We start from the raw sequence: 25,596 nt of genomic DNA, 5'->3' as shown, positions 1-25,596 counted from the left end.
CAAAATGCAGCGGTTTTGTGCATACCTCAGTGTGCACATGTGGAAGTTGCATTGGTTGCCGATTTGCTTCTGGGTGCAATTCAAGGTGCTAGTTGTCACCTTTAAAGCCCTTCGTGGCTTGGGACCAGATTATCTGAGGGACCACCCTTTGTTGGTCACATCCACCCGACCTACTAGAGTGGGGAGGCAAGGAATGTTGCAGGTCCCCTCCCCTAAGGAGTTTCACCTGGTTGGACCCAGAAGGGCGGGCCTTCTCTGTGGTGGCTCCCTCCCTCTGGAAATTAGACTGCCCCCCCCCCCCGGACACTTTTTCAGAAGGCCCTGCCAGCGGGCCTGGGGAACCCAGAGCGGGATGGAACCCATTAAACGGTTGATATGAGTGTATGTTATCACTGGGGGTGCTTATTTATTATTATTATTATTGTTGTGGTTGTTTTGTTGTTGTTGTTGTTGTTGTTGTTATTATTATTATTATTATTATTATTATTATTATTATTATTATTATTTCTTTTGCATTGTGTTTTTATTTCCTGTAAGCTGCCTTAAGTCACCACAAGCGAGTAGGCGGCAATATAAATTTTCCAAATAAAATTAAAGAGTTTGGCCATAAATCTACTTACATCCCGGGGTCTTCAATCTTGGCAACTTTTAAGACTTAGGGACTTCAACTCCCAGAATTCCTCAGCCAGCCCTGGGCTGGCTGAGGAATTCTGGGAATTGAAGTCCACAAGTCTTAAAGTTGCCAAGCTTGAAGACCACTGACTTACAGGCATCAAAACACCATCCCCAAAAGATACCAAATGGTCACATGACCGTACCATGTGCCATTCCAAATTCTCCGCCTTCCAAAGGCAATTTACCGGACCGCTTTATGCAATTCGTCTATTCCGGTTCTCTTAGCCTTGGAAAAGTCCAGGAATTGTCGTAAGAGGCCCTGGTTCTCCAGGCCTTGGAATCCCTACCCGTTGCTTGGCCTTCTGAATGTTCCTCTCGCCCTCTGCAGCCACACTAAGCAGGAACAGGAAGGCAGAAGTGTCATTTTGGTTCCCCTCCAAAGAGGCCTGAAAAATACACATTGCTGAGTTAGGGAGAGGATGGGTGAGGGTCTTAGGATTTATTCATCCTTTTCCTTAAAAATATCCCTGCTCATGCCTCTTTTTCCCTTTTTTTGTGGGGGGGTTACTTTTTTTTTCCAGCGATGCAAAGCGAGAGAGGAGAGTCCCATCACCGGATGTAATAGTACTATCTGACAACGAGCCGTCAAGCCCAAGAATGAATGGATTAACCAAAATAGCATTAAAAGAGACCAGCGCAGAAGTGCTAATGGTGAGTCTAACCCAGCCGTCATACAACTGAGACTGATTCTCTCTTTCCCTCCCCCCCCCCCTCTTAATATGTTCAGATCTTTGGCCCGGTAAGTCATGAGTGCATCTTCAAGAGTTCCTGCCATCTGTGCCACAGTAGTACATAAATCAGAATATAAAAGAATTGACCTTTTCTCTGTCCGTTGGTAAAAACCGGCCATGTCCTCTGTCGCTAGCAGGGTTTTCTCTGCGGTGATTCCTTTGCTGGCTTCCCGTCCCCCGGGCTTTGCCCTCCCTCGTCCAATCTCTTGTTCCGTTCTGTTCCTCCAATTGAAGTGCATGATTTTCTCCTCCAGTTTGGGTGCCCCAGCTGCTCAAAATTCCCCCCCACACCACACCACACCACCCCTGCCAAGACTCTGCTTTTCCTGTTCTTTATACCTGGGTCACTTACAGGAGCCATCTGTCTGTTCCTTCATGACACTCATGCCTGGAATTTCTCCTGCAGCGCAAAAGCCGTCCTTCCCCTGCCATGTATTCTTGAAGGGATGATGAGAATGCTGGCTGGGAAATTTGGCAGTTGTCCCTTAACCCAGGGGTCTGCAAACCTTGACAACTTTGCTTTGCTGAGGAATTCTGGGAGCTGAAGTCCACAAGTCTTGAAAGTTGTCAAGGTTGCAGACCCCCTGCTTTAACCTATCTGTAGGATGCTGGATTTACAGAAGGCTGGCATAACAAGCCACGTTGCTTCTCGTTCTGTTTTCTTTCCATCTCCCTCTCATCTGTGTCCTCTTTAAAGCCCTCTTTTAAAGTCAGCCCTTCTGCGGTCCTCCCTAATTTTTTATTTTTTTAAAATCCCATTTATATCCCGCCCTTCTCCGAAGACTCAGGGCGGCTTACAATCTAAAGCACAATGTGCTTAGCCAGTAGCCTTCATTCTATGTACATGCCTGCTTATTAGGGCTTTCGCCCGCCCCCCCCAAGCGGCATTATTACAAAGTCAGCTTAATGGCCCCCAACAATCTGGGTCCTCATTTTACCTACCTGGGAAGGATGGAAGGCTGAGTCAACCTTGAGCCTGGTGGGATGCGAACCTGCACTAATTGCAGGCAGCTGGTGTTACTTAAGGAGGCATTAGCCCACCAAGGCTCCACCAAGACTCTTCCCCCCCCCCCTAAATAAAATTAAAACTTTTGCTCCCAATCGTGTAGAAAAGCAGCCCAGAAGAACGGGAGCGAATGATTAAACAGCTGAAAGAGGAATTGCGGTTAGAAGAAGCCAAGCTGGTCTTACTGAAAAAATTACGACAAAGTCAGATACAAAAGGAGACAACGGCTCAAAAGGTGCGTAGTCTGCCTTTTTTTTTTTCTTTTCTTTCTTCTGTACTTGGGAGTTTATATGTGGCCTTTCTCACCTGTCTCCAACCTAGGCATTGATTACCTTGGGGACCGTTTCTGGCTTTCAAACTGTCCCCCCCCCACCACCACCAAGTATGACTTTTTAAGATTTATTTATAGCACTCCTGCTCGCTGGATTTTGAACTATAAATGATACTGTAAGATTGGACGGAGAGAGAGAAGTGAAGATATAGAGAAAGAAAGCACTCTGAGAAAGGACAGTGTAGTTATTATAATAGAGGTTGCTGGCATCTTTTTTTAAAACTGTCCATTTCTTAAAACTGTCCATACCCTGACTGGGGATCTCCAGGAAGCCATTCAGTAACAGGATGACATCACCAGAGTGGGCACAGTGTGTTCCTTGTTTCTTCCAAGGGTGTAAATCACGGATGTCCAACTTTGGCAACTTTAAGACCTGTGGACTCTCAGAATTCCCAGCGTTCCCCATGCTGGCTGGGGAATTTTGGGCGTTGGAAGTCCACAGGTCTGGAAAGTTGCCAAGGTTGGACACCCATGATCTAAATGAAAGCAGGATTCTTCCAAGAAGCAGATTGCTGTCATTCCTCCGCCTCTCCCCTCTTAACTGTTATTGAAAACTGGGCTAAAGTTGTGCAACCAAAACGTATTGGCCTTTTGGCACCACGTTTTGGCCAATGAAAACTCAAGAGTGCCGGACCCATAAAAAGGGAGGAGCCAAAAGAGCGCCGTCAAAATCACCTGCTTTTGCTCTGATAACATTTCTCTCTCCCGTGTGTGTTCCCTGTCTTTTACAGCCCGCTGGTTCTTCAGGAAATGCTGTAGCGACGCCTCCCCCATTAGTGAGGGGAACCCAGAACATTGCATCTGGCAAGTCAGCCCTTTTGCAGGTAAGAAAGATCTGTGTTAATCAACTCAAGTCTTAAGGGCCGCTTCAGTACAGGTAGCCACCAACGTAGAACTGTGATGGCCATACGTTGTGACAGTTTTAAAGTGAGATAACCACGTGAGCGATTTGATTTTATGACCTTTTTTTTTTTTTGCATTGGTCATAAAGCGAACGCTGTTAAGCAAACTCATTGTTTGCTACGGGGCATTTTTGCTGAAAACTGGAAGTAAACCCGTTTTCAGCAAAAAAAAATGTTGTAAATCATGGTCATGTGAGCTTAGGATACTACTATAAACAGCCATAAATGTGGGCCAATCGCCAAGCACCCAAAATGCAGTCCTGTGACTGTGAGAACCAGGGGAGATAGATATTTTTTTTTATGGCTCCGTTGGAACTTTGATGAATTGCTAAACAACTGATTGTAGGTCAGGGACCATGTGGGCTGCTATAGTAGTTCTGAGTGGATAGATAAAGAAAGTGGAAATAAAGCTGTAATCTAAGTGTTGCCTTCGAATCAGGGTTGACTCCTGGTGACTGCCAGGATAGATTACTGCAGTGTTGTTGGCAAGATTTCAGAAGTGGTTTGTCATTGGAAACTAACCAAAGAGAGAAGCAACCTAGAACTAAGGAGAAACTTCCTGACAGTTAGGACAATTAATCAGTGGAACAACCTGCCTCCAGAAGCGGTGAATGCTCCAACACTGGAAGTTTTTAAAAAGAGACTGGACAGCCATTTGTCTGAAATGATACAGGGTTTCCTGCCTGAGCAGGGGTTTGGACTACTAGATGACCTCCAAGGTCCCTTCCAACTTTATTATTATTATTATTATTATTATTACTTCTTTTTCCTGGGCTGACAGCAACTGGCCCAAGATCACCCAGGTAGCTTTGTGCCTAAGACAGAATTAAAATTCATGATCTCCAGGTGTTTTTTTTCCCTGCCTGGTACCTTAGCCACTACACCAAACAGGCTCTCAAAGCTATATTAAGAAGTTGGTTAGGGAGCACAAGGAAAATAGGGAGAGAATGAATGGCTTTGGTGGATCTTTGACTGTCTGCAGTTGTAAAGCAAAACCATTCTTTTGTCTCTGCTCCCTATCCTCCCCAACTCACCCCCGCTCCCAAAACAGAACACTTCTTCACGTATTCCTGGGACTGTTATTCCGCCTCCTTTGATCCGGGGTGGGCAACAGGCATCTTCAAAGCTGGGCTCTCAACAGAACACGCAAATAGTCATGCCACCTCTAGTCCGAGGAGCACAGGTAAAAAAAAATTATTGTACTTTATATTCTTTCTTTTTTTTTCCTTCCCCTCACACTTCACCCTTGCTCTCCAAAGATTACTACGTGACTCTGATTACATCTGCTTAGCTGGGGAAGATTTTATTTTTTTTTCTGTCTGAAACCCCAGAGATTTGCTGTTGGCTGGGATATACTGGGCTAGGGAGGCTAGGTCAGGTCAAATAGCTGGTATTGTTTACTGTCGAAATCCTAAATCCTTGGCAAGTTTAAGATGCATGAACTTCAACTCCCAGAATTCCCCAGCCAGTCATGCTGGCTAGGTAATTTTGGGAATTGAAGTCCGTGCATCTTAAACATAACCAAGGTTGAGAAGTGCTGCCCTAAAGGACTACTGCACAGAAGACAAGAGTTAGGTGTCTCTTCAGTGGAATGGCTTCCCTCCAGAAATAGCGGGTGCTCCATTAACTGGAGGTTTTTAAGAAGAGAGTGGACAGCCATTTGTCTGAAATGGCATAGGGCAGACATGTCAAACTCGTGACATCGCGCAACGTATCGGGAAAGTTTTGCCATTACCAGCAATGGGGTGGGCGCAGCTTCCCGATGACGCGTCCGGCCCGCAGGCCAGCAGTTTGACACCCCTGGCATAGGGTCTCCTGCTTGAGCAGGGGGTTGGACTAGAAGACCTCCAAGGTCCCTTCCAATTCTATTATTCTTTTATTCTTGATAGTTCCTCCTCACAGGTAGCCTTTGTTTAGCTATTGCCTTGTTTAGCGACCGCTCACAAGTACGATGGTGATGAAAAAGTAACTCTATGGCCAGTTCTTCCATCTGTTACCCTCGCAGACCTGTAAACCAAAGGAAAACTGAAGAAAGATCATAAGCAATAACCCTGTGAGGTAGCCTCAAGTGATTCTGTGACCAAGGGGACACCAGAACTTGGATCTGTTGTTCATTATTTATTAGTTTGAGTTATGCCCTATCGTTTCTCTCCAGGCCAAACTTAAAGCAGCTGAGATGCATGCATGCATGCACGATGCTGTTCCTTTTGGAATATTCCGTCAAGCCCAGAGGAATAAGGCAGAAGAAATTAAATTAATTAAAATTAGCAAGATGAAGGGATTAAAGTTGTAAGAGAAGAAAAAGAAAACCACTTAAAAGTATTTTACACATTCACTGTACCTCTCCATGCCTTTCTGTTCTGGCAAACTGCTTCTGCTATGTCATTCAGGTGCCATCCATCTTCCCTTGTCTTTTGTTCTTTAAACTTCTCCCTGGACTCTTATCAAATTGCAGCCTTCTCTCTCTCTCTCTCTCTCTCTCTCTCTCTCTCTCTCTCTCTCTCTCTCCTCAACACATTTATTCTTCCGTATATTCGTTCTATACTTTGACCCTCATATATTGTCATGATTAAGCCTGTCAGTCACTTGTTTTTGTATTCCCTCCATGTTCGTTCATTCTTGACCCTTTCTCTCCTACTTTCCATTTCTTAAGTACCCCATCTCCATTACATTTAATAAATCACAACAGTGTCTGTTGACATACTCAATCTTTACTCTGTATAATAAAGAAGGCAAAATTGGTTGTATGTGTAGCCATTTTTGCATCTTTTCACAAACATTCCACAGAGAATACCATATACTACTCATCAGCTTTCTGTCAGTACATCTTATAAATTCATCTTTTCTAGTTTTTTGTCATTTATGCATACTTTACTATCCCTGTCAAACACAACAGCTTTGGACTTCGGCACGTTAATTATCAGATCCATACTCTTGTCTATAATATGTACTGCAAATAATGGGTGTTTTCAGTCAACAGCGTGGTATTGCCCGCCTAAAAAAGTACACAAACATTCCCAACAACTCATATCTAACATTACACATCCTTCTTGTACCCCTTGCCGCCATGGTTGAGCCATTTGTTGAGTTGGTCTCCTGCCTGCTTTGCTTCCTTTATTACACCTGGTCTTAAATTCTCCCAGCCTTTAATACAGTTCAGGCCTATTCACCACAGGGTAGTCCTCAGTTTACAGCCATTCATTTAGCAACCATTACAACGGTGCTCACGAAAAAAGGGGGATGCAAATCGAAGCGTGCTTGTGAAGCTGCTTCTTGCAGGTCTATATTAAATTTGATTTATCTGACCAAAGCAAAAAAAAAAAAAGCCCTTCCTGTTAGAATCTGATGCAACCTGAGAGTCTTCCAAGCTGCTCTTAAGAATAAATCCACACTGTTGGCTTTGGGAGTATTCCTTTTTTCTTGATTTATTTATTTATTTATTTTTTAAAAAAACTAATAAGTTTTTCCTTCTTGCTTTCCTTCTTCCCCTTTTTTTGCATTTGCTCCCACAACATCTTGTTGTCATCATCCCACCCTTCGTCTTCCCTCCTGCCTGGCTCTCCTCTCCCTTTTTCCTGCCTTCCTCCCATCTTGTCTTCCCACGTATCCATCTGTATCAGCCCATTTCTGTGTCTCCCCAGCAAATTCACAACATCCGCCCGCACTCCAGCTCGGGGCCTCCTCCGCTGCTCCTCGCTCCGCGGGCCTCCGTTCCCAGCGTGCAGATCCAGGGCCAGCGGATCATCCAGCAGGGCCTCATCCGTGTTGCCAATGTCCCGAATGCGAGCCTCTTGGTCAACATCCCGCAGGTACGCAGACAAAGCAGGGTTGCTCTTCGCCTTTCTTCCTCCTGATGTCGTTCAGAAACGGCGAACGGTCCAATCGGAAGCATGCGTGCCTTTCCTAGTCTCTCTACTCGACTTAACAACCGTTCGTTTAATGACCGTCGCAACATTACAGCCGCCCTGGAAAAAGTGGCTTACGACCAGTTTCTCAGTTTTTTGACCTTTGTAGCATCCCGACAGTCGCGGGATTAAACTTTGGGTGCTTGATAACCAGCATGTATTTACAATGGCTGCAGAGTCTCGGCGGTCCTGGAATTGTCATCTGCAGCCTTCCTAGGGAGCTTATTGACAAGCAAAGTCAATGGGGCAAGCCAGATTCACAATAGAATTATGGGGGGGAAGGCAATAAAATAGGGCATGGCTCACTTAACAACTGTGTGACCTAGTGGTTGGAAATTTTGGGCTCCATTATGTAGGTGGTTGCTTCATAACTCAATGATTTATCTCCTTCCTATTTTCTATGGCTGGAGGGGGTTAATAATGATGATTCTGTTATGAAAATGAGGGATATTCATAACTCCCTATTCGTAGATAATGCTGGGTGGAAGCAGGCTTGTAGCAATAAAATCCTAAACTACCGTCTTGACAGATTAATGTTCCTTTGTCTAGGAAATACATCATAACTCTCCATAAATCTACCAAGCTACCCCAAATTAACTAAACTCCATTGAAACTATTCACATTCTGAATTTTACTTCAACAGTGGAGGTATTTTTTTATGCGTGAATCATCTTGGGAGTTTTCATTGCACGTGCTAAGAGTTATTACAAAAATGCTATATTTTTCTAATCAAGGACTGCTGGTGTAAATAAGCCACTAATCAAAAATTGCAGTGACTACATTCTTTTTGAAGCACTTCATTCTTGAGGTTAATGTCCTGTAAAAGCAAAATCTTTGCCAGATACAAGAATTCACATGAGTTTATTTCATTTCAAGAATTTTGTGAAGCCAGTCAGGGCTTCCTCGACTCCTAAGGGGGGGGGAATCTTTCATAGATTTAGAGAAAAGTTACTTTTACGAGGAAAGAAGCGACTGCAGTCAATTGTTTCCTAGTAAAAATACCTTTTCTCTATATCTATGGAGTGAAGGATTTTTCTTTCCTAGGATCTGAGAAGAGGCAGTCCTGATACTTTCCTTGGTCAGAATAGATGGCTAATCAAATATTTAGACCTCGAAGAAGTAACTTGTATTTCTAGCAGTTTTATGAGTAAAACCAGTGCCTTTAAGCCAGGTATTATCAAAACTACAATCCGTGGTTCAAATTTGGCCCACTTCTTTTTTCTTCTTCATTTTTTTAGTTTGTGTCCCCTCCCCACCTTTATTATTGTTACAAGAGGGTGTAACTCACCAACTCAAGACGATGAAAATATCCAACGTGACCTCCATCCTCCAACAACTGTGAGATGAGTTGGGCTGAGAGAGAGTGACTGGCCCAAAGGCACCTAGCTGGCTTTCAGGCCTAAGGCGGGACTAGAACTCATTGTCTCCCAGATTCTAGCCTGGTGTCTTAACCACTTGACCAGGGGTGGGCAACCTTGGCTCTTTTATGACTCGTGGACTTGAACTCCCAGAATTCCTGAGCCAGCCATGCTGAGGGGAAAGGGAGAGGTTTCCATGCTTGGCCATGCTAGCTCAGGAATTCTGGGAGTTGAAGTCCACAAGTCATTAAAGGGCCAAGTTTGAACACCCCTGGTCTAAGAGCTGCCACATTCCTTGGCCTGCAAACCTGCCAGCCGTGGAGGTAGAGGAGGGGCCAAAGCTTCCTCTTCCCTGAAAACATTCATTGTCCTAACCTCCTGCTTTTAGGGGTAAGATACACGTTTTTCCCCACAAAGAGAGGGCTGAAATTTGTGGCCCTACCCAGTCTAGGGAGTGCTCTGGGAGCAATGAAAAATGCGGAGGAAGCATATGCAGATACTGGTAGTCTTTGACTTAACGACCCCAATTGAGTGCAACCTTTCTGTTGCTAAGCAAGACAGTTGTTAAGTGAGTTTTGCCCCACTGTATGACTTTTCTTGCCGCGGTTGTTGAGTGAATCACTGAAGTTAAGTTACTAACAAGGTAGTTGAGTGAATCTGGCTTCCCCACTGACTTTGCTTCTCAGAAGGTGGTCCCGTGAGCCCCCAGGACACTGCAACCGTTATAGGTATGTGCCAGTTCCCAAGCATCTGAATTTTGAATCATGTGACCATGGGGATGCCGCAGCGGTCGTTAAGTGTGAAACACAGGTCACTTTTCAATCCTGTTGTAAACTTCAAACGGTCACCAAATGAACTGTTGTAAGTCGAGGACTGCCGGTAATTTTGAACTAGCCAGATTTTCCATTTGTGACTTGGCCTCTGCTTCTAGGCAGGAAGCTTCATATTCCTCCACTAAGAAGACTCCACCCTGATGCATTGATCTCCGCTTTCTTTTGAATAGCGCGTGACAGGATTGGACGGTGATATGAAAGGCTCTTCTCCCCCCCTTTTATTTCCCAGGCCTCCCCAACTTCTTTGAAAGGTGCAGCTGGGACGTCCGGTCAGGTGAACTCTTCGGCCGCCACAAGCGTGGCTTCCATCGTCAACTCGAATGATTCTCCCGCCAGTCGGCAAGCAGCTGCCAAGTTGGCATTGCGGAAACAGCTGGAGAAAACCTTGCTGGAAATTCCTCCACCCAAACCTCCGGCTCCTGAAATGAACTTCCTGCCCAGTGCAGCTAATAATGAGTTCATCTACCTAGTTGGGTTGGAGGAAGTGGTACAGAACCTACTAGAAGCTCAAGGTGAGGAGAGGTTGTTAAGGGGCCAAACGTTGAAGCCTTCAAACTTAGAACTCTGAGAATCGTAGACCTAGGTTGGCTCAGGAATTCTGGAAATCATAAAAGAGCCAAGGTTGCCTACCCCTGGCCTAGGCACTATTGGAGGCCACCAAGAGAGAAGCAAAGCTTAGATTTGCGTTGCTTGGAATTGTCAGTGGTTGCTGGACTTCGGCTCCCATCATGCTTGATTTTTTTTTTTTAGTCATGTTAAGTAGCGGTTTGCTAGGACTTGTAGACCAGCAGCTTCTCTCGGGGATTCTAGGCTGGGACAACCAGTTTTAAGAGTAACCTTAACTTTCCACTCTCAATAAAGCTGTGATTTACAACTCCATTGCTTAATACAAACTGGGTGATCCACATATGTAACTGCAGGGATGAGATGGGTTGGCATCATTTTATTATTGGCTATTTAATAGATTTTTATCCCCCCTTCATTACTTTATAAGTAACTCAAGGCAGTGAACATACCTAATACTCTTCCTCTCCCGTTTTCCCCACAACCAACTCGTGAGGTGAGTTGGTTTGAGAGAGAAACCTGTTGGGTTTCATACCAAAGGGACTAGAACTCACCGTCTCCTGGTTTCTAGGTCAGCACCTTCACCACTACACCGAACTGGCTTTCATATTGGATGTTGGCTTTATGTCCCACCTGTCCTTTTTAAGAGTTTAGGGCAGTACATATAATAGGACCTTTTCCAATTATATCCCCATAACAGCCCTGTGAAGTAGGTTGGGCTGACAGATAATAACCAATTCAAAATCACCCTTGGAGTGACTCTGCTGAGAATGGGCTTGAATCTAGAGCTCCTTAATCTTGAGTCCGCTGCCCGAAACAGCACACCACACTTTTGACACAAGGTATGAAGTTGGGACGCAGTGGCTCAGTGGGTTAGGACGCTGAGCTTGTCGATCAGAAGGTCGGCAGTTTGGCGGGTCGAATCCCGAGTGCTGCATAGCAGAGTGAGCGCCTGTTACTCGTCCCAGCTTCTGCCAACCTAGCAGTTCGAAAGCACGTAAAAATGCAAGTAGAAAAATAGGGACCACTACAGTGGGAAGGTAACAGCGTTCCGTGCGCCTTTGGCGTCTAGTCATGCCGGCCACATGACCACGGAGACGTCCTTGGACAAAGCGCTGGCTCTTCGGCTTTGAAACAGAGATGAGCACCGGCCCCTAGAGTCGGAAACGACTAGCACGCATGTGCGGGGGAACCTTTACTTTTATATGAAGTTGTATTCACGTCTTACCTTGCCACCCCTTTTCTGCTTTTGCATGCAACCCATCCACGGGTTCAATCTACGGCATCTCCAAGTAGCAGAGTAGACAGAAGCTCTTCCCTGTCCAAGACCCGCTGCTGTTTAGCGTACGTGGGAACCTGCTTTGGGGTTAAAATCAGTTTGTGCCCATTCTTCAATTTTCAATAAAAGGTGCCACAGTGACAGGTACCTAGGATGAGGCTGTTTCAGAGCCCAGAGACATGGAATGATCCCCACCAGGAAATACAGTGGTACCTTGGTACTCAGCTGCTTTGAAACTCATCAAATTTGGTACTCGACACATTTTGATGCTCAGCGGTACTCATCGTTTGCACAAGTTAGAACCTGTTGGTGTCGGCTGCCTTGTGACTCACTAGGTTGTTCCTTGTGGGAAAAGTTTTGTTCGGTATGCATCGTTTTTTGGTACTTATCGCAGCTCCTGGAAGAACCAATTAACAATGAGTATCAAGGTACCACTGTACCTCAGTCTCCATCATGCTGCATTCTTCCAAATAGAAACCTCAAGCTACCTTTGATTTGTGGCACCATTTTATTAACTGATCTGTGCTTATATATTTTTATTAAATTTACGTGCCGCCCATCTGGCCATCCAGAGCAACTCTGGTAGCTTATAAGTAATAGAAATGGCTATGTAAAATCAGTTATAAATATAAGAGCAATTAAAATGGCCGAGGAATTGGATACAGACTCGAATGGGGAGATGGGGGGGGTGCCTTCCCTGTCACTGCACCCAACCGTTTCCAGCCTAAAGGGTCTACATTGGGGGCTCACACCAGCTGACAGGGCCAAGTCAGAAGACCTCTTCAGAAGGGGGGGGGGCCCGGCCTCACCTCTGGCAACAAGGTATTTCAGAGAGCCGGGGCTGCTAGCAGAAATGGCTCCTCTGCTAGGTGAAATTTTAGGTGGCCCTTTGCCTTAAAGAGAAAACGTGATTTGAATCCATTGGCTTTCTGTGTTATTTTTGGTGGGGTATTTTTAAGGCTTGCAGTGGGGGTTTTAAGAGGCACCGAGAAACCCTTAATTCTGTAGAGATCAGCTCTCCTTGCTGTTTTAGAACTTTTTTTTGGGGGGGGGAGTCTCTGTTGCTTTCATTCTCGGCTGTCTTGCAGTATTCTAAAGCTGGGGTCTCCAACCTTGGCAACTTGTAAGACTTGTGGACTTCAACTCCCAGCATTCCTCAGCCAGCAAAGCTGGCTGAGGAACTCTGGGAGTTGAAGTCCACAAGTCTTAAAGCTTGCCAAGCTTGAGGACCCCTGTTCTAAAGCTTAATTCCCCTCCATTGCATTGAGGATTTGGCTTCAGGAACAAAGAAGAGGACCGTCACACTTACTCTTTCTCCACCCGCTTCTTGCTTGCTTTTTTCCTGGCCATCTTAAGAAGCCCAGCCCGGGATCAGAAGCCAGGTTGATCCTTCTGTCTCTTGCGCAGGTAAAGTCTCCGTCAGCCCCTCCTCGCAGGATCCCTACACCTGCGTCCAGTGCAAGACGGACTTCACCTGCCGCTGGAGGGAGGAGAAGAGCGGCTCCATCATGTGTGAGACGTGCATGTCCTCCAATCAGAAGAAGGCACTCAAGGCGGAGCACACCAGCCGGCTGAAGGCCGCCTTTGTGAAGGCCTTGCAACAGGAGCAGGAGATCGAACAGCGGATATTGCAACAGGCCGCCTCCCCGATTCAGAGCAAGCCAGAACAGATAGCTCAGCAGCATCACTCGCTCAAGCAGGTAGGGATCTTGTATCTGCTCTCTCCGGCTTGAAAGCCGAAGGAACGAATCCTCACCGCTCCTCCGGTGGGCATTTGCTGCCTTACAAAGGCAGTCCTCGACTTAAGCCACGACTCAGCCCCAAATTTCTGCCGCTGAGAGAAGACAGGGGCTGAGCAAGTTTTGACGCATTTCGCAACCTGTCTTGCCGCGCCTGTGAAGTGGATTGCTGCAGTCGTTAAATTAGTAGCAGAGTTCTCAGGTGAAGTGGCCTTCCCTGTTGATTTTGCTTGTGAGAAAGTGGCAAAAGGGGATGATGACATGGTCCCGGGACCCCTCAGACATCATAAGTACGAGTCAGTTGCCATAGGTGTGAACTTTGATCATGTGAGCCGGGGTGGTGGTGGCTGCAGCCGTTGTAAACAGTTACAGAGAAGAGCAGCAAAGATGATCAGGAGACTGGAGGCTAAAACATACGAAGAACGGCTGCAAGAATTGGCTATGGCTAGTCTAGAGAAAAGAAGGACTAGGGGTGACATGGTAGCAGTGTTCCTATATCTAAAGGGCTTCCCCAAACAAAAGGGAGTCAAGCTATTCTCCAAAACACATGAAGGAGAACAAGAAGCAATGGGTGGAAACTAATCAAGAAGAGAAGCAACCTGGAACTAAGGAGAAATGTCCTAGCAGTGAGGACAATTAACCAGTGGAACAGCTTGCCTTCAAGACGTTGTGGGTGCTTCCATCACTGGAGGCTTTAAAGAAAAGACTGGACAGCCGCCTGTATGAAATGGTATAGGGCAGGCATGCCAAACTCACGACGTCACATGATGTCGCGCAACATATTGCGACCTTTTTCCCCCATTGCCGGCAATGGGGTGGGTGCGGTTTGAGCATGACCCATCAGGCCCTGAGGCCAGCAGTTTGACATGCTTGGTATAGGTCAACCTCGGCTCTTTTATGACTCGTGGACTTCAACTCCCAGAATTCCTGAGCCAGCTATTCTGGCTATGCTGGCTCAGGAATTCTGGGAGTTGAAGTCCACGAGTCATAAAAGAGCCGAGGTTGCCTACCCCTGGCATAGGGTCTCCTGTTTGAGCAGGGGGTTGGACTAGAAGACCTCCAAGTTCCCTTCCAGCTCTGTTCTGATCAGGCCAGTGTTTCCCAAGCTTGGGAACTTTGAAGGTATGTGGACTCCAACTCCCAGAATTCCCCAGCCAGCATAACGTCAACTCTGGGAGTTGAAATCCACATACTTTCAAAGTTCCCAAGCTTGGGGGAAACGCTGCTCTGCACGATCCAAGAATGTGACCAGACTCCTTCCCAGCCCTTGAGTTTCATGGTTTGATTTTCTCTTCCTCCTTGTCTCGGTCCTTGTTCAGGCCTCCAGCCAGCTTCCCCGAAGTGCCAGCACCCCTCGTGGAGTCTTGCATGCATTTAGCCAGTCGCCCAAGTTGCAGAACGCCTCCGGTGTGGCCGTACTTGGTGGCCGGCAAGGTAAGCGTGCTCAGAGACCCATCGGCAAAGGAGGTGCTTACACTTGGAAGAAGACACCCGTCAACGCAGGTAGATGACTCGCTCTTGAGACTTCTTGTCTTTACCGTTGCTGGCCGCACTCCCTTGTCCGGCCAGCATTCTTTCTGAACAGAAATATATATTTTCTGGGTGAAAAAGGATGTTTCTACTTATTTTTCTTCCTTTCCTTTTCGGCGCATTCCCCGTTTCAAAGCAGTATGAGCCGGCTAAGGCCTCCCTGCACTGTTGAGAAATACGACAGGTAGTCCTCCACTCGCGACCACAGTTGAGCCCAAAATTTCTGTCGCTAGGCGAGACGTTTGCTAAAAACGGGGTTTCGCCCCATTTTACCACCTTTCTGGCCACAGTTGTTAAGTGAACCATCGCAGTTGTTAAGTTAGCAGCACACGGTGGTTAAGCGAATCGGGCTTCCCCGTTGACTTTGCTTGTCAGAAGGTCGCTAAAGCGGATCATTCTGACACACACACACACCCCTGGGACACTGTGACCGTCATAAATATGAGTCAGTTGCCAAGCGTCTGAATTTTGATCACCTGACCCAGGGGGATGCTGCAACGGTCGTAAGAGTGAAAAACGGTCATGAGAGTCAACTTTTTTCCGTGATGATGTAACTTCGAACGGTCCCTAAAGGAACTGTCATAAAGTCGAGGACTACCTGTGTATGGATTCTGAGCCATCCCATGACTTCCTTGAGAAGGGATACTGGGAAATACCAGTGTCCTTTTGGTGACTCTCTTAGGGCTACAAATGATAAGATCTTGGTCTCATTTAATTTATGTTGCTCACTGTAAAAACAAAAAAGCACAGAAGTGGTACATTTTTCTAGGTGCTTCTGACGACAATGAAACCCACCCTGGGGTCATGTGATGAATTCACCTCTCTTTATTTTGAGATGGGGTGGAGGGCAATTGAACAAACTATTGCTCTGGGGAGCACAAGGGACTCCGATGCCATCATTATTATTATTATTATTATTATTATTATTATTATTATTATTATTATTATTATTATTATTATCATTATCATTATTATCATTGTTATTGTTGTTGTTGTCGTTTATTTTATTTTATTTTTTTATTTTAATCCCATTTATATCCCGCCCTTCTCCGAAGACTCAGGGCGGCTTACAATCTAAGCACAAATTAAATGTGCTTAGCAATAGCCTTCATTCTATGTATATGCCTGCTTATTAGGGCTTTCCCCCCCCCCAAGCGGCATTATTACAAAGTCAGCTTATTGCCCCCAACAATCTGGATCCTCATTTTACCTACCTCGGAAGGATGGAAGGCTGAGTCAACCTTGAGCCTGGTGGGACTCGAACCTGCACTAATTGCAGGCAGCTGGTGTTACTTAAGGAGGCATTAGCCCACTGCTCCACCAAGGCTCTTTAGCCCTCAACCTATGACCACAATTGAGTCCAAAAGAGGTTCTGCCCCTTTTTACGATGTTTCTTGCCTCCGATCTTAAAATGAATTGTTTACAGTTGTTAAGTTAGCCATACGGTTGTTAAGTGGATCTGGCTTCCCTGTTGACTTTGCTTCTCAGAAGGTTGTGAACGGGGAATCACATGACCCCAGGACACTGCAACTGTCATACGTGCAAGCCAGTTTCCAAGCATCTGAAATTTTGATCCCCCGATCGTGGGGATACTGCCACAGTCATGCAAAAAACCATCCAAAGTCACTTTTTTCCCAGTGCCATTGTAACTTCAAACTCAACAAATGGTTGTGAGTCAAGGACTACTTGTATTTCAGGTTGTCTGTGAATGGGAGTTCTGTATTTTCAGGGTTTTAATGGTGGGATTTAAGCAGTGGTGGGATTCAGATATGTGAACAACCGGTTCTCTGTGTGGATGCCGCTTCTGGAAGTCCATTCTGGGCCTGGGCAAGAAAAAATGAGCTACCGGTTCTGCTGAACTGGTGCGAACTGGCAGCACCCCACCACTGGATTTAAGACTTCAGGGAGACAAATGGTTTTCACCACAAGCTTAAAATGACCCCCCCAACCCAAAATATTTTGAGTTTGTTTGGAAGCAATTGAAAAAGGGGGATAGTTTGCATCCCGCTCCCATTTCCATTCTTAATTAATGGGAGAGGATCAAAAGCCTATGGCCAACCTTTGACCTTCTTGCCACCTAAATGGTGAACGCACAGGGCCTACAATCAGGGTGGTAGGTGGGTACAAGGAGGCCTTGCAAGAAAGCACATTGTTTTCTCAGCAGCCTCCTATTCAGATTTCCTACCTGCCACCTGATTGGTCAGCTGTTACTCACTATGTCCTTGACCTCTTCTTCCAGCTGTTACAGATAGTCCTCGACTTACAACCACAATTGGGACCAGAATAAATTACTATTTAACATGTGATGAGAACATGATAGAAGTAAAAATTGTGTGTGTGTGTCTATGGGGGTATGGCTTCTTAACTGGATGTCCAGTTCAGCCATACAGGCAGTCACCTCTGAGGCTGCTTCATGCAGACCTTCTAGAGAACAAGAGAACACACGTCATGGGCAGTCTTGCACAAAATGTTTGATAGTTTGCATTATCAGCACCACAATCGCAACAAGGAAAATCTTTCCATCCCCATTGGCTAAGTGATGGCAGATATTAAACAAGTCGTCATGTGGTTGTTAAGTGAATCGTCCACTTATTAAGCGCATCAGGCTTCCCCAATTAACTTTGCTTGTCAGAAGCCAGCTGGGAAAGTTACAAATGGCATTTAAGTAACTGGCGCGTTGCTGCAAACGGTCGTAAATGCAAGCCAGTTGCCAAGCATCCGAATTGCAGTCATGTGACAACCAGGGTGCTGTGCTGTTGTAACTTTGAAGACGGGTCATAAGTCCCTTTTTCCGAGGCCGTTGTAACTTTGAACCGTTGTTAAAACAAAATGGTCGTAAGTCAAAGACTGCCTGCATATAATAGCAGACTGTTTGGTACTTGTGGGTGTGTTTTTTTGCTTTGGGCTTTTCTTCATCTGTGTCTGTCTATATGTATAGTTTGATTAATTGTATTTTGCAAACTCCTTTTAAGATTTTCCCAATCTGGCTGTTTCTCAGTATTATTGAGAATGCAGTTCCTCGTGGGAAATTTAAGACATGGCCACCTTGAAACATCTGGGGAAGGCCAGAAAACGGGGAGAGAGAGAGCCTAAATCAGTGTGTTTTTTTTTAATCTTGGCAGCTTGAGGATGTGTGGACCAACTCCCAGAATTCCCACGGCTGGCTAGGGAATTCTGGGAGTTGGAGTCCACACATCTTCCCAACAGCTGCTAAGGTTGGGAAACACTGTCCTAGACACTATTAGAAGGGGGAAAAGCAGTCTCTCCCTTTAGAGTTCATTTCAACGCACCCTTTGTGTTCCCTTTCTCCAGGAGGGACGTTGAACTTTGTTAACCCTAGTCTCACCGTGCACAAAACCTCCTCCTCGGCCGTAGATCGCCAGCGCGAATATCTCTTGGATATGATTCCTCCACGGTCCATCCCTCAATCAGCCACATGGAAATAACACAGGAACCTCTGCCCCGAGTGGAAGACTTCAATTTTTTCCGTATATGACATCTTCTTGGTTTTTTTCTTCTTCTTCTTCTTCTTCTTCTTTTGATTCTACCATCCTTCTCTCCCGAAATCTCTCCACGCAGTGGAAATGCCGCTTTCAAGTCTAACTGGATCTGCCTGCGGGGTTTGCCGGAAAGTATTTTTTTACTTTTTTTTATTTTATTTTTTTGGCCAGCCCCATCAGGGGCCAATTTGCTTCCTGCTGGATAAAATGGACGCTCGAAAGGGTGGTAACGAACATTTAGGCTAACAAGTTCTTGCAAAAAAAATTTTTTTTTGGGTGGGGGGGAGAATGGTTGAGGCCATCCCCGAGGAGAATCTCAATTTAATATTATTATTTTTTCTCTGTGTATTTTGTCTCTTTAGTTTTGGGGTTGTCGTTGTTATTATTTTATTTTTTTTGATCAGCACTAGTATGGAACAAGGACTCGTGCAAGAGACTGATGCTCAGTTGCTTCTGGCTTCAGTCCTTCTTACATACGTCTCTCTCTCTTTTTTTTTTAAGTTACCTTAGCTGAATTTTACTTTGGTTGATCATACATTGGCCCTTGGTGACCAAGGATGTACTTTGCCCGTTCACAGAAAGCAGAAGTGAGACCTAGCGACAGTGGAAAAAAAATAAATCGGAAAGCTTGGACCGGCTTCCTCACGGCCTTGTTTTTCTCTAAACCCCCCTGTAATTCCTGAGGAGGCCCTATTCTAAAGGATAAACAGCGGGGTGGGGTGGGGGTGTTGGTGTTTGGTTTGGAGGTTTCATTTTGTTTTCTTCTTAACCCAGTAATAACTTATACTAAGAGCAAATGCAGACGGGACTTGCCACCGCCAGAAGAAATGGAGCAACTGAACACAGGATGTGCATCTTGTTTTCATATTTTTTTTTTAACAGAATCTTGTTTCAGACAGATGTTCTGCTCTGGACCTTTGCTGGTTTAAAGAATTACTGGACAGTTTATATAAAACAGCTCTATTGAATCTTCTCAATCTGAAGTGAATGAACATGTGTTTTTTTTTTAAAAAGAAAGAGAAAGAAAAATAAGAAAAAAAAAATAAGTCTGACGCTCCCAAAGAGAAAAGTGAGCTGTGTGGAGATGAATATTTTTTTTTTTCGTACAAAAAAAGCAACTTCTGATTGAATCTCCCTCCCCTTTTCATTGTTTTCTAGAAAGGTTTTTACTTGGCTATCTTAACAACAGTGTGCAATTTAGTCATGTGGAACAGAAGGGACCAGAGAAGTACATTTTGTGTTTAAAAAAAAAAGAAATAAATAAAAACACCACGAGACAAAAGTCCACATCTCTGTTGCTACCAGTTGTTGTGGGGGAAAAAAAACACGGCCTTGTCATAGGTGAACCATTATTTTACCGGTGACCTCCATACATGTTGGACTAAGCTCCCATAATTCCCAGCCAGGGGCACAAGTAGAGAGTCCCTATTAGGGGGTGGGGAAACTGGGTCCCCGGCTTTATAAGCACAACATGGGTGCAAAAAGCTGTTGTCTCTGGTGTGTTCAGTCCCATCCTTAGAAATGTAACCGCTTCCCTTTTTACTGCCAGCATCTTGACTAATGTTGGCTTTAAACCGCACTTCCTCTTCCCATACCCCGACAAATTCAGTGAAATATTGGGTGGGGGGAGTCATAGTTTTATTTTGCCCCTTCAGTCCCATTTTTTTTTAGTAGTAGAGGCAGAAGTATAGACCTTTCTATACCCATTCATACTAGTATATTGGTACTAGATCTAGTGCTGATATAAGAGTTTGTTGCAAAAAAAATTATATATAAATAAATGCATATATAAATATAAATATATATATATAAATATATATATGACTATATATAAAACATGGGTGGGTGGGGATTAATACTGGGGTCTGGTATTTTGTTAGTTACAAGTGAGATACCTAATTTAAGAACAGACCTACAAATGTTACTGTATCAGGAAGGGCTCCCGTTCCAATGACATTTTGCATTTTAATAAAAGGTTCCTCCTAATTCCCCCTTTTTCTGTAAGCTTGAGAATATTTAGGTATAATGTTTTTTTTAAGTTCTGGTGGATAGCAAGTGTATAGGGTTTTAAATTTTCTGTACACAGTTCTTCTGAATTTCAGTGTTCGTGGTGGGGCCCGCTTTTGTTTGTACATCAAAACTATTGCTTTATTCTCCATCCTCTCTCTTTGAATTTAGTGGGCTTAGAAAAGCATTCTTACTGATTTTCTATCCAAAGTTAAGATACCTTAGTGCCGTTTTTTCTCTCTCTGGAACTTCAGTTCCATATAGAATTTTACACCAGTATAAACAATCGAAGTTCCGTTCTCCTAAAGAATCCGTGTCATTTCCAGATTAACCCCAAGACTTCCCTGATGGGTCAAATAGATTTAAAACTGGTTTGAAGCTGTAGTGTAGACATATTGTTAACTTTATCTGGCATTTTTTCACAATTGCATCATTGGTCTTGCCTTAGAGCCGGTGCGAATCAAAGTTTGCATTTCTGAAATTCTAGTCTTGCTTTTTGCATAGGAGCTGGATTACTTGCAAATCAGGAAGGATAGGTTTGTCCGTGTGAAGTTTTAAGCTGGAGCAGTTTGACCAACAGTTGTGAACCTGTGTTTCCAAAAGCCATTTCTTTTTTAAAAGATGAAAACCCCAGCCGTGACAGAAAACTTTTTGATTGGGTTGGAATTGTCCAGGAAATTTTGGAGGTCCAGAAAAAATAAATCTTTAACTTGAAGCAATTCCTGTGTTGGATCTTTTAAGCCTCGGGTCGAGTTACCAGATTTTGATACGTCATCATTTTGGGGATTATAACTTCAATATGGCTCAAATAGGCATCAAAAGGTAGTCAGGGTGTTCTAGAAAACAAGCAATATCCTTCTGTGATGATGCCTAACAAAAAGACTTTGAGATTCATTTAATGTTGTTGAGGAAATTTCAAATACAGCTGAATACGATATACAAAGCTTTCTGATATTCTCTCTTATGCATTAACAAAGGTAAACATTGGTGACAAAACTTTCCTCATCATTATTTCTTCTGATTCCTCTTCACCTGCAATTCATTTACTTGCTGGGAAGAGACACAACATAGTTTTGCTAATGTTTAAATGTGCACACCTGTCTGAAAACAGACTAGGATGGAAAGTAGAGAACAGAAGTTTCTGAAAAGTCATAATAAAAACACTAAAGTTGCATCCAAGATCAAAATTGCACTAAGCGGATTAAAAGTCTGCGGCTTTCATTGTGAGCCACTCAAGAGACGTATTCCTAAGGTGTGGGCAGCCATACAAATCTTTTAAATGAATAAATAACCTTAGTTTGCAATTAAAAAACATCACGTGCCGTGCAGTGCTAGCATTCAGAGTGGCAGCCATTTTTAACCAGAGTCGAGTTAATTGCTGGCCTGCTGCTTTTGCTGATGTTGTAAAGGTAAAACAAGGATTCTATAAGTGGGAAGTGAAGAGTGCTGTGAGATTTTCATATTTTTCCCCAAGATCTGGAAACTATTTCAAAGATTCCTCTGAAGTTCTTTTAAGTAGCACAGCTACTTAAGTACACAGTTCTTGCGGTAGCACAGCAAGAGGGGTGGCTAATAAATTTTACAAATAAATGAATAAAAGGTTGAGAACATCTGCTTTAAGAGGTATCTTTGGGGAGAAAACAGGATGGAATTTTTGCTGCAGAATTATACATTCTTAGCCACGTTTGGTGTCGACATACACATAGTCCTCGGCTTACAACCATATTTGAGCCCAAATTTTCCACTGCTAGGCAAGGCAGTTGTTAAGTCAGTTTTGCCTCATTTTGTGATTCCCCCCCCCCCCACATCGTTGTTAAGCAAATCACTGCACTTAAGCAAACCTGGCTTCCCCCATTGCCGTTGCTCATCAGAAGCTGGCTGAGACGGTTATAAATGGTAATCACATGACCCTGAGACAGTACAACTGTCATAAATACATGCCAGTTGCCAAGCACCCAAATTTTCGATCACATGATCATGGAGATGCTGCAGCAGTCATGATTTTTTCAGTGCCATCATAACTTTGAATGGTCACTAAACAAAGGGTTGTAAGTCGAGAACTACCTGTACTGAATCATCAATGATTTCACTAGATAAGTTATGTTTTTGTCCTGTTTGCTGATGACATTTGATTATGGCCTTTTAATCTTGGCATTTCCACAACAGAAGTATATATTAATATAGCAAAATAGCCTGTTAGGCATGGCATACCTGAGATGATGCCTAAAGTTCATTTATTTTGACAAACATTTAAGAGATTAATGGAGCAGGAAAATATGTGAGAATTGTTAGCCCTCATAGCTAAGCTGAACCTCCATGGACAGAGACAGTATAACCCTAAGTGTTGGAAATCCAGATCAGAGGAAGCGTGCCTGTTACCTTCCAAGTCACATCCTGAATTTTGGATCCTAATATATTCTTAGAAGTGATAGCTTTCTAATACCCATTTTTTAAAGGATGCTAGTGCCCTATAAATGTCTTTCATAGCCAATTACTTCAGATTGGAAATTAAATAGCTGAAAAACTCACAAATTAATAGGAACAAAAGCAGCAACGTTTATCCACTTTCGTTCTGAAGTTGCACAGGCTCAATTTTTAAGCAAATGGAAATGTTATGGATGGATCCTGAGTCAACTATGCACTGGTCTGCTGGATTGTCAGACTCGTAACCTAAATCACTAACAGCCATTTGAAGTGGACCAGACTTAAGAAATGAAAATTATGAATGCTAATGTTTCTATCATAAGGCTGAAATGACAATCTTGCATGTCTGAATGTGCCTCCCATCCCTTTGTCTTTACAGTAGTCCACAGAATGAAGGAGACACTCAAGTCAGAGATACTTTTTCGAATTACATTTCTGCCCTGGACTCATATTTCTCTTAACTGGCCATTATTTATTGCAACTCTTCCTCCTGTTCCTCAAAGTTATTCTCGTAGCTCCTTACAGGTAGTCCTCAACTTACAACCACAACTGAGCCCAAAATTTCCATTGCTAAATGACAGTTCTCAAGTGAGTTTTGCCCCATGTTACGACCTTGCCATAGTCATTAAGTGAATCACTGCAACTGTTAAGTTAGTAACGTGGCTTCCCCATTGACTTTGCCTGTCAAAGATTCGCAAAAGGGTGATCACATGATTGCGAGACACTACAACCGTCATAAATATGAGGCAGTTACCAAGTGTCTTGAGTTGATCACGTGACCATGGGGATGCCACAATGGTAAGTGAAAAATGATCATGAGTCACTTCAGTGGTGATGTAATGTTGAACAGTCACTAAACAAGCTTGTAAGCCAAGGACTACCTATACCAGTAGTACCATGCTGGCTCCGGAATTCTGGGAGTTGAAGTCCACAAGTCATAAAAGCCAAGGTTGTCTACCCTTGACCAATACAATCGGGACTGCCTCAGACGACTGCAGTGGCATCCTTCTAAACTGGGTTTGTCTAATTTTGCTCTACCAATGTGCTTTTGTCCATCACTGTAGGTAGTTGCCCTCAGTGACATATACCAGGGGCTGTAGTATACTTACGTCTAAATCAATATCTAGCCAATACAATACAGCATATGCTGTCTGAGGATGATGGATTTGGCAGTATGGCACACCTGGAAGTGAGAACTTGCCATCAAGCACTTTTAATTGCTAGCATTTGTCTGCTAGCAAGAGCACTTAGACTTACATAGCGCTTCATAGTGCTTTACAGCAGTCTCTGAGCAGTTTACAATGTCAGCACATTGCTCCCAACAATCTGAGTCCTCATTGACCTCAGGAGACTAGCTTGGGAGCTAGTCAGGATTGAACGCCTGGCTGTGGCCAGAGTCAGCTTCCAATACAGCATTTTAACTACTGCACTACCAGGGCTCAGAAAGCTGATAATAAATAGCACTCAGGTTTGTTTGACACTTGTCCAGAGCACAAAGGGCTGGGGGACCTTTAATTCCTTCAAGGTACTATATCCTGGGTATGAAATAAAACATAGCTCCAGTTTTGATGGCGGGTGAGGAGGCTTGAGCACAAGCAGGTTTGGGTTTGGGTTTTTTTGTATCTCTTCCAGTTTGGATATTTAAACACGGACACAGGGAGGGGAAAACTTCATTTGCATGACTGGGGATGCCAGCGTGGCTTTTTCACCTCACCCCACCAAGTCATGTCTGGCAATCTAGAAGTGGACCCATGACTTGAGGTGAGCTCTGAGGCAGAATGAAATTATCTCTTATTGTGGTTTGGCAACCATCATACGTGAGCACGGTGGGGAACTGAAAGATGCCTTCACATCCATGCCAAAAATGTTTGGTGCAAAGGTGGCCACAGAATTACCAATGAATGAGAAGACCACAAATTTGCTACCTTCCCTGGCCAGACCATGAACTTACAATATAGTTACTATTTAGTGTAAACAAAAATGGCCCATCTAAAGGCTGTGTTTCAACAACAGGATAGCCTACAAGTTTAGTTTATGGCTGGCTCCACGTCTTGGGTGAACCTGGGTAATTGGATCACTCGGTCAGCCATGAGACCATTAGATAAAAAGGATATTTATATGGCCCATCCAGAGCTATTTTGTGAACTGCATGGCCACAGAAATTAAAGAAATAAAACCAAAATTCAGTCATTGGTGTCTCCTATTTAGACTAGACATGCTCAAGTTCTGGAAGACTGAGGCCAGCCAGTGGCTTTGTAAGTCCAGCCATAAAATACCATTTACAAATATTTCAATGGCTGTGTTCAAAGGCAACAGGTGTAAATGAAATCATATTAAGCAACAACAATCATATGAAGCAAATTCATATTAATATATAAACTTGGAACATTGTGTAACATGGCCACTGTGTTTTATAAACATGGTTGATGGTATAGAGCAGAGCTTTTCAAATTTGTCAGCTTTAAGATCAAAAAAAGTAAAAGTGACCTTATCAGTGAGATGGGCAGCATACAAATTAAATAATGTCACTTTTTTCCATCATACTGTACAGGTAATCCTCAACTTACAACAGTTCATTTAGTGACCAGTTATAACAGCAGTGAAAAAGTGACTTTTGACCATATTTTACACTTACAACCTTTGTAGCATCCCTATGACCATGTGATCAAAATTTAAATACTTTGCAACTGGTTCATACTTATGACCGTTGCTGTCTCCCAGGGTCATGTGATCACCTTTTGACAACCAAAGTCAATGGGGAAGCTGGATTCAGTCAAACAGCCACGTAACTAAATTATCAACTGCAGTGATT

The 25,596-nt window shown here is 44.0% G+C and overlaps 1 protein-coding gene across 1 annotated transcript in view; it reads left to right on the top strand.

Moving 5' to 3' along the window:
• GATAD2A (GATA zinc finger domain containing 2A) overlaps positions 1-19,358 on the top strand; it is an 87,836-nt gene extending 68,478 nt beyond the window's left edge. The window contains exons 5-13 of the mRNA XM_083363673.1: positions 1,197-1,326; positions 2,516-2,647; positions 3,475-3,567; positions 4,697-4,828; positions 7,287-7,454; positions 9,971-10,253; positions 12,992-13,284; positions 14,643-14,826; positions 18,166-19,358. Of these exons, the coding sequence (XP_083219799.1) occupies positions 1,197-1,326; positions 2,516-2,647; positions 3,475-3,567; positions 4,697-4,828; positions 7,287-7,454; positions 9,971-10,253; positions 12,992-13,284; positions 14,643-14,826; positions 18,166-18,299 (1,549 nt within the window). The 3' untranslated portion in view covers positions 18,300-19,358. The remainder of the gene's footprint in view (positions 1-1,196; positions 1,327-2,515; positions 2,648-3,474; positions 3,568-4,696; positions 4,829-7,286; positions 7,455-9,970; positions 10,254-12,991; positions 13,285-14,642; positions 14,827-18,165) is intronic.
• Positions 19,359-25,596: the final 6,238 nt, after the last annotated feature.

This window comes from Vipera ursinii (genome assembly GCF_947247035.1).
Source record: "Vipera ursinii genome assembly, chromosome: 1".
In the NCBI taxonomy this organism is placed as follows: Eukaryota; Metazoa; Chordata; class Lepidosauria; order Squamata; family Viperidae; genus Vipera; species Vipera ursinii.
The sequence above is the reverse complement of the archived record's forward strand: the minus strand, read 5'-3'. Positions and strand labels throughout refer to the sequence as shown.